At 50.7% G+C, this 7,683-nt stretch overlaps 2 protein-coding genes across 2 annotated transcripts in view; one reads left to right on the top strand and one right to left on the bottom strand.

The window, feature by feature from the left end:
• The window catches only part of FRS3 (fibroblast growth factor receptor substrate 3), a 7,495-nt gene extending 638 nt beyond the window's left edge, over window positions 1-6,857 (bottom strand). Inside the window, exons 1-7 of the mRNA XM_026053086.1 lie at window positions 6,802-6,857; window positions 5,271-5,400; window positions 4,800-4,888; window positions 4,110-4,296; window positions 1,863-2,024; window positions 1,219-1,376; window positions 66-446 (exon numbers count right to left, since the gene is read on the bottom strand). Of these exons, the coding sequence (XP_025908871.1) occupies window positions 66-446; window positions 1,219-1,376; window positions 1,863-2,024; window positions 4,110-4,296; window positions 4,800-4,865 (954 nt within the window). The 5' untranslated portion in view covers window positions 4,866-4,888; window positions 5,271-5,400; window positions 6,802-6,857. The remainder of the gene's footprint in view (window positions 1-65; window positions 447-1,218; window positions 1,377-1,862; window positions 2,025-4,109; window positions 4,297-4,799; window positions 4,889-5,270; window positions 5,401-6,801) is intronic.
• PRICKLE4 (prickle planar cell polarity protein 4) overlaps window positions 6,485-7,683 on the top strand; it is an 8,093-nt gene continuing 6,894 nt past the window's right edge. The window contains exon 1 of the mRNA XM_026053085.1: window positions 6,485-6,511. Within this exon, the coding sequence (XP_025908870.1) occupies window positions 6,485-6,511 (27 nt within the window). The remainder of the gene's footprint in view (window positions 6,512-7,683) is intronic.

The following is a 7,683-nucleotide window of genomic DNA, read 5'->3' as shown; positions in this document are numbered from 1 at the left end:
GAGGGCAGGTTCTCGTAGAGCAGCAGGGCCGCGCGGCGACGGGAGCAGCCAGCGAGCGCCGCGGCCTCCCGGGGCGGTTTCAAGCGCCCGCCGCGGTGCAGGGCCGCGTGCCCGGCGGGCACGGAGCCATTGACGTTCTCGTAGACGCACTGGGGCGATGGACACTCGTCCTCCCACTCGTTGTTGTTGTTGTTGGGGCTGCACAAGTGTGTCCTGCACTCGCGGCGGTGCTGACAGGCGCTATCTCGTTTCACCACGTGCCTGGGTGCGGGACCTAGCACAAACTTAACCTCCCCCGGCTGCAGAAAGACCTGGGGATCGCGGTCCTCCAGGGAGCAGCTGTGGTTCCTATGGGGGAAAGGAGGGTGGACTTGAGGCAAGGAGTGCATACAGTGCCGGCCCCTCAGCTCCTGCTCGCCACGGGCTGTGTTCACATAGGTGTGGGACTGCAAGGAGAGAAGCAGAGGGACAGTGACAGGAGAAGAGCCGGGAACACGGCAAGTGTCAGCAACCGAGCAAACAACAGGGCAGCGACAGAGTCAGGTGCTTGACGGAGGAGCAAGAGAGCAAAGAATTTCAGAACTTGAAGGTTTGGGGAAGCAAAAGTCACTGGTGGATTTGTGGGTTGAAGGAGGGACAAAATACAGTCCAACTGTAGAAATCCACATCATCTGTTTCATGCTAGATACGTAGATATGGGACAAAACAAAAAGCAAAGCCACCCACAAAATATTTTACTGAAGAGCTTCCCCTGCAGCTATTGCTGAATTCACCTAGATTTACCTGACAATAAATATTTGGGACTGTAGGATTACGTATGCAAAAATCTTAAAATTCTTAAACCAAGAAAATAGATCTGAACACCAAAAATAAAACACAGAGTCTCAACTTGGGCATTATTCTTCACATCAATTTAAAAGTTGTAGTAAGTCATACGCAGGGCAACATGACTTGGACTCACACAGAAAATTAAGTGCTGCTGCTAAGCAATTGCCAAGGCAATAGCAGTGGACTGAGGAAGCCAAGTCAGTCCATCTCAATAGAGTGTCTGTTCCAGTGAGGCATGAGAGAGCACAGTAGCCTCCAAGACCAAAATGAAGCAAAAGAAACAACAGATGATGCGGTACAAGGATGCCCTGAGCTTTGCTGGAGTAAGAGAAGCCTAGAATTGCACGGCATTGCTCATGCAGTAACAGAATTCAGGAGATCCAGGTTTACCTGCTCATCAGGTCCAATGAGAGCATGAGTGGAGTCTTCACCAACGGAAGAATGTCTCAGGCTGCTCACGGAGGGGGGGCGAGCTGTGGAGTAGGATAGGGTTTCTCCAGGGAAGCTGTGAAATCCATTGGGAAGTCCTGGGACAGTGTAGCCCAGACCTGGGAGAGAAGCGAGAGAGTCAACCACGGGAGCATTGATTTGAAACAACCCGCAGAGTTGGCTGCATTTTCACAATGAGCTGGGCTGTGAAATGCACCCTGGCAGGCGGAATCAGCTGGGCTGGAGAGGACTTCCACCATGAGGTTCAGAGCATACATACAAGGGCTAGACCCCCTTGACTGATTTTTAGTCCCTCCTCATGAAAGCAGGAATTGAGTAAACCTGAGTTCTTCCAGATGTGTTTCCCTTTCCTTTTAGGGCTTTTTTCCTCCATTTCCTTGGATACTAAGTACTATATTGCAAACAAGCAGGGCCTTAAAATAAACATGCTGCATGAGACAGACATGGAGGCAAAGAGACAGGTCAGCAGCGAGGCGGCACTCGGGAGGAAACCCACAGGCTGGAAAGGGCAGCTTTCACACAAGCAGCTGCAGACACTGCTCACATCTCTGCATTCCCCTTCCCAGATCCCACGTAGGTCTTACTGTTGGATGCCTGGGGAGTCCGGGAAAGCTCCCGCTCCGCAGGGTGACTGTTCCTGGTGATGACAACAGGCTCTTCCACTACATTGATACTATTACATTGCATCAGATCCTGGAGCAAATTAAAGATCTCCTCTGCTCTGGAGCACTTAAACGCAAAAATTCCTGCACAGTAATGAAGAGGAGGGTCAGAAGAGCAAAAAAGCAAGCCTGCTCTAACAAGAGTATAATTCTGGGCTATAAATAAACAAGCATGATTGATATTTAGCATGTCTAACGCAATCAACCCCTGCAACTCACGGCTGCAAGAGAACAACTAACAACTTGGTGGATTAATGATAGCTCAGGCGTTTCTTTAAGTCATGAAAACATTTATCCTTTCATTGGGTGGGATGAAAATTTGTTTGGAGGATGTAAATCCTCATGCTTTAAGCCATAAACTGAACAGATATATGAGCAGAAAAAGAGCCTCCCTTTGGTTATGCAGTGACTTGGTAGAAAGTGTCTTCCTTAATCTTTCTTATGCAGATTGACCCTACAAGAGCAGAAGTGTGAAAGGAATAAGCTAACCGGTCCTGTTCCCTCTCAACCCTTCTATTTAGCTCACTTAGCACCCAGCCCAATTCCCAGTGGCCCACGGGAGCTGAGCGGGGCCTTGTGCAGGGACGAGAGCACCCTATTCAAACCCAATGGCCGAGGTTTCAGCGCGGCTGCCCGGGCGAGCGGCCCCGGCGCGGGCAGAGCCGGCCGGTCTCGAGGCGCTCGCACGCACAGCAACCATAGCAACAACCAGAGCTGGCAGCAAGAGCTCCTACCCCAAGACTAATGTTTAAAATACTCGGCCCAAAATATAGCTCCGTCTGCCTTATTTAAGATGGGGAGCTGCGGGAGGATCGAATTCTCCAAATGAAATTAACTGAGAAGAATTCCTACGAGGAAAGAGGAAACTAATCAGGAATACAGCAGCATCCAGTTGATTTTTGTCTGCATTAAGATGGATGAGTTAATATGTGTCTGCTAAAATATTCTCTAATATATGAAGAGCAAGCAGCTCTGCCTTAGCCTCACTATCTGTATCTAAACAAAAACAGCAATAAAAAAAAAAAAAAAAAAAAAAAGGCAGAATTCTAATTACTATCCTGCAAAGGCTAACCAGACAACCGAAGACAAGCAATTCCCATTGCTGGCAACTGGTAAGCACACAATTCCAGGAGAGGGAAACCCTACTTACATAAATATTAAAAAGGAGCATACGGCATCACAGATTTGCATGGCACTTCACGCAGACACTGCACAGTCATGTGCTGCCCTTCTGGATAAGGAGGAGTTTACAAACACATCAACAGCATGAAGAATCACAAACTCCCCCCGCACCGGCCCCACCATGCCATGAAAATGCTCAGTTCGTTTTTTCTTTTCTCTTAAGCAGAGGAGACAGACTGCTAAAGGAACTAATGGGCACCATAGTAAAGCTGGAGTCTATTCCCAGCTCTGCTGATGACTTGGCATGTGCTCCTGAGTGAGTCACTTCTCTATACACAGCATCCCCATGCTGAAGAGCTGTAAAACATAAAACTCCTTTGCCCCCCATGTTACAAATTGCTGCCAAACAGTAAATACAAAGCATTAAGCAAAACTAGTACTAAGGCAGAGAGATACAGGGAGAAATACAAGGACATGTTGAAACTACTACTGCTACTGCTGTGTATGTGGAAGGTCAGAAATTAGCTAATCCTGAGCTGGAAAAGATGTGGATCCTGCCCTTCTGCTTTCTCCCTAGAGATGAAAGCTGCTTAATAAAGCTTTAGTCTTGCAAAAGGCACTTTCCAGCTCCTAGAAGGACACCTCTGGCAAGGAGACATCTCTCCTATCACGTATAAACATGGTTAGCTCCAAAGCACAGAGCTGACAGTGAATTAACATCCCGTCCCACGCTAAATGTGTCCCATCCAGGTAAAACTTTAGCTCATGTCTGTTGAACCAGTTACCTGATGAGAGTTGACTCTAGAGAAATGAGAGCACTAAACTTAGGCCCAGATTCTGAGCCTCAGTATTGCTAACTTCAGKATTTTAACTGGGAATATTAACCATATGCACAGGCAGATTCCAGTGTTCCGGGGAAAGAGAGGCTGCAAGTGAACATGTTGATGTGTTAGATGCAGGATCTGGCAAGACATAGGTGCCACCTGACTGAAGCTTCCTGGGAACAGCAGCTTCCCAGCTCCTTCCTCCAGGGACCCCAACACTCACCCTGCCCTGTCTGGCAGCGGCGCCCGCTCTCGAAGGAGAAGAGGTTGGAGTCGTAGCCGTAGCGGCGCAGGCAGAGGTAGGGCCACCTGACAGCGTCGCGCTTGTGAGTGTGCAAGATGAGCTCCGTCTGCGTCAGTTCCATCACCCCAGAGCCCAGCTCGGTACCTTCATCGTCCACGTTYGTTACCTGGAGAGAAAACAGCACCCACATGAGCAAAATCCATGTCTTTGTACCCCGCAAAGTGCTGCAGGTTTAGGCCCACCCATGGAGATGCTGTGATTCCCATAGACTCCCCCTTCATTCACTAGGATGCATTTTTCCAGCTGAGAGCATGAATTCATTGCTGGCAGAAGGCGCCAAGTCGGCGGCCTTGGAGACTCTGTGCTTGGCAGCTCAGCTGATGTCTCTCAACACAGACACTGGAAGACAGCCCTGAGCAATAGGAGATTTCTCTCCACTTCTCCATTTCCCTGCTGAGGGATAATCTGAGCGCAGAGGCAATATCTGAGACCTGTTTTTCAAGCAAAGTTTCTTAATTAAAAAGAAAAAAAAAAAAAAAAGTAAATCTCATCATGTGAAAGAGTAGAGGTTTTTCCTGCATTCCTGCCTGGCACCTGACCAAGGCTGGGCTTTCCTCGTGTCAGCTGATGTCACAGATTCCCTTCCAAGAAGGGAAGTCCGACACGTACCTTAAATTTGGTGGGATGGTTGTCTGGGATGCTGTCCCTGCACAGACAACTGCAGCAGCTCCCCATGATGTCAGCACAGGAGGTAATCCCTGGTAGTGGGCACAAGAAAGAGGACAATCGTAATTCCAAACTATCTCCTCCATTCCCTCAGAACACAGGGCATTTGCACCCTGTATCCCCCTTCATCATCCCGCACACAGCCTAGTGGGTTTGAACCTCAAATTTCTTTGCTTTGAAAACTCTTTAGTGTGTTACTCAACTAAAAGATATCATACAGTATGAGTAATACGAGTAAGAATAACAGCTTTCAAGTGCTGTTTTACTCACATTCTTTGCAATATAGCCTAAAATTCTCCATTTCACCCCTCATAGGAAGGCCGTACCAGCAAATGGGTAGAGCACAAACCTCCCCGGWGCCCTCCTCTGGGAGCTGACTACAGCTTGTAACTTCTAATCTCACCTAGTTCTTACCATTAGGCGACTGCTTGTTCGTTTTGGAGGAGTGGGAAGAAATCCCACYGCTGTCTATCTCCCCCGGGACTTCATGGTAACCAGGCGTTCCCGTCACCTAGAGCACAAGGGCAACCGTCCCATCTTTTACCTGACAAGGAGAACACAATTAAAGAGGTCAACAGATAAAAGGCAGAGAATAATAACAAGAATTCGGGGGAGGGCTGGCACTGAATTTTCCTCAAGCATCACTCTGCAGGGAAGTGCACCCTTTTTAAAAATTAACTACCTGTGTTTACATGAACAGAGAACATCATTCTGCTTAGATTGCCCCCGAAACGCACAGCACCCAACACAGACACCCTGTACACACACCTGCACTAGTCAAAGTCACCCTGCATCGCTGCTTGTGCCCATTTTCTAGCAAATGTGAGTCGTCAGAGCCCGGCACAGACACTCCCAAGGCTTGAAACCATCTGCATCCCAATGGACAATGTCTACAAAGTACGCACAGAAATATAACTTAGGAAACACACACAATCTAGAGCTAAACAAGCAAACAAAAACCTAAAAATAAGAGAGATTTTACTTCTTAACTTCGCAATCCTGTTGAGAAGGGGGCTTTATCCAATCTTCTGTAATAGATACAAATACTGAATGGCAGATGGCTGTAAAGATGTGAGTAATCACACACATCTGCTGCTTAGGAATGTGAAGGCATCTTCATTAAATGGAAGGTCCTTAAGGGTCAGGGAACAAGCGGCCTTAAAAGCAAAGGAACACAGCAGCTGCTGTGCATTCGACTAGGAAAAGGAGCAAATGCCAGAAAACAASAAGATGCAAACCCAAAAGACGCAAAAGCAAAAAGACGCAGCCACCTCATCTTTTAAAGTGTAATGTTTCCAGGGAGTGGAGGAGTTACAGACGCTGGCAGAAGGGAAAACTGGCATCTTTGATGCAGGCTTAAACTTTGCGTCAGCTTGGGGGCGCGGGTGAGTGGCAGATCACACACGGGGATCACGCTTTGTTTGACAAGAGCATTAGAGATGTGTCCATACGAGCACGAGAACACACAGCCACACGGATAACCACCCTGGATAACCACCCTGGATAACCACCCTGGATAACCACCCTGGATGACCAGCCGGCAGGATAACAGCAAGCAGAACCAAGGGGTTTTTGGAAGCGTCGTGCATCGTCACACCGGCCCCTGAAGAATCCGCAGCCCCGTCGTCATGCTGCAGACGCCCCCAGCCCTGCAGGTACGAGGACACCATCCCAAGTGAGGTGCCACACGGCAGCTGCAGCGAAGTCACGCGCTCCCTGCTCAACAGGGCATCCCCTCCAAGTTTTCCTATTTGTTTTTCTACACTCAACAGGGATTTACACACAGCTGATATTGATCACAGCCTTTGATCAATAATTTTGCGACAGATTCCTCTCTGCTTCATCTAATCCCGTCACCGGGAGCCTTGTTCTCCCCAGTTTCTGTCCTCCCCTTCCCACCTTACCAACTCCCTTGGTTAAATATGCTCTGCACAACACACGTTACCTTTCCCCTCTCGCTGCTTTTCTCCTCCCTTTGGCACTTCCTTCGCCACTCAGCTCTGCGAGGGGTTCAGAAGGAAGAGCTGCGAACTGTCGGAGTTGTTATCATGGTCAGAAGTGCACAAATGAAGGAAAAAAGGACGCGGAGCTGCCCAAGGAGCCCCTGGCACTCGCAGCTGCTCCGCACGGCTCAGGTGTGTCCGGAGGGACCCCGCGACGGGCACAYGGAGCACCTCGGGACTGCCCCGCTCGTGCTGCCGACCTCAAAGCTTGAGCCCAAGGCGCGACAGGCTCCTGCTGCAGGAGCAGGGACACGCGCCCCCGGGCAGGGGTCCCGGGTCCAAGCGGCCCCAGCCTAAACCCTCCTGGAAGTCGTGGGCCTGCTGAGATGCGGAGCTCGCCTCGCCCTGCGTCAGGGCTGCCCACGTGCTCTCCTTGCAGGACACCCTGCCCAGGTATCCTGGAGCCGAACAATGCAGCCCCCGTGCAGGAGACCCTGCCTCTGTGCCCAGGTATCCTGGAGCCTAATGATGCACAAACGCAGTGCAAAGCACTCCACAAGGGCAGCCGTGGAGGGACACCCGCTCACACAGGGCCACTGCGCCCGCAAACACGTGCGGATGCCCACRAGCGCCCTAGGGTGCCGGCGTCACCAGCCCCGCTGCCCTCCCCAGCGGCCCCCGAGATGGAGGGGGCTGCCCCACTGCGGGGGGCACCTCGGAGCCGAGCGGGGCTGCTGCCGATGGGCAGCGACAGACAGACCCCACGGGCAGGGGCAGGGCGGGACAAGCCCTGGGGACAAGGGCACAAGGAGCCATGGGGCAGGCGGGCTGGGAACGAGGCGCTGCAGGAGGGTGACCGGGGCGTGCGGGGGGCAAGGGGGGAG

The sequence above is a fragment of the Nothoprocta perdicaria genome, unplaced genomic scaffold, assembly GCF_003342845.1.
Source record: "Nothoprocta perdicaria isolate Ctin4 unplaced genomic scaffold, notPer1 scaffold_97, whole genome shotgun sequence".
Classification (NCBI taxonomy): domain Eukaryota; kingdom Metazoa; phylum Chordata; class Aves; order Tinamiformes; family Tinamidae; genus Nothoprocta; species Nothoprocta perdicaria.
The sequence above is the reverse complement of the archived record's forward strand: the minus strand, read 5'-3'. Positions and strand labels throughout refer to the sequence as shown.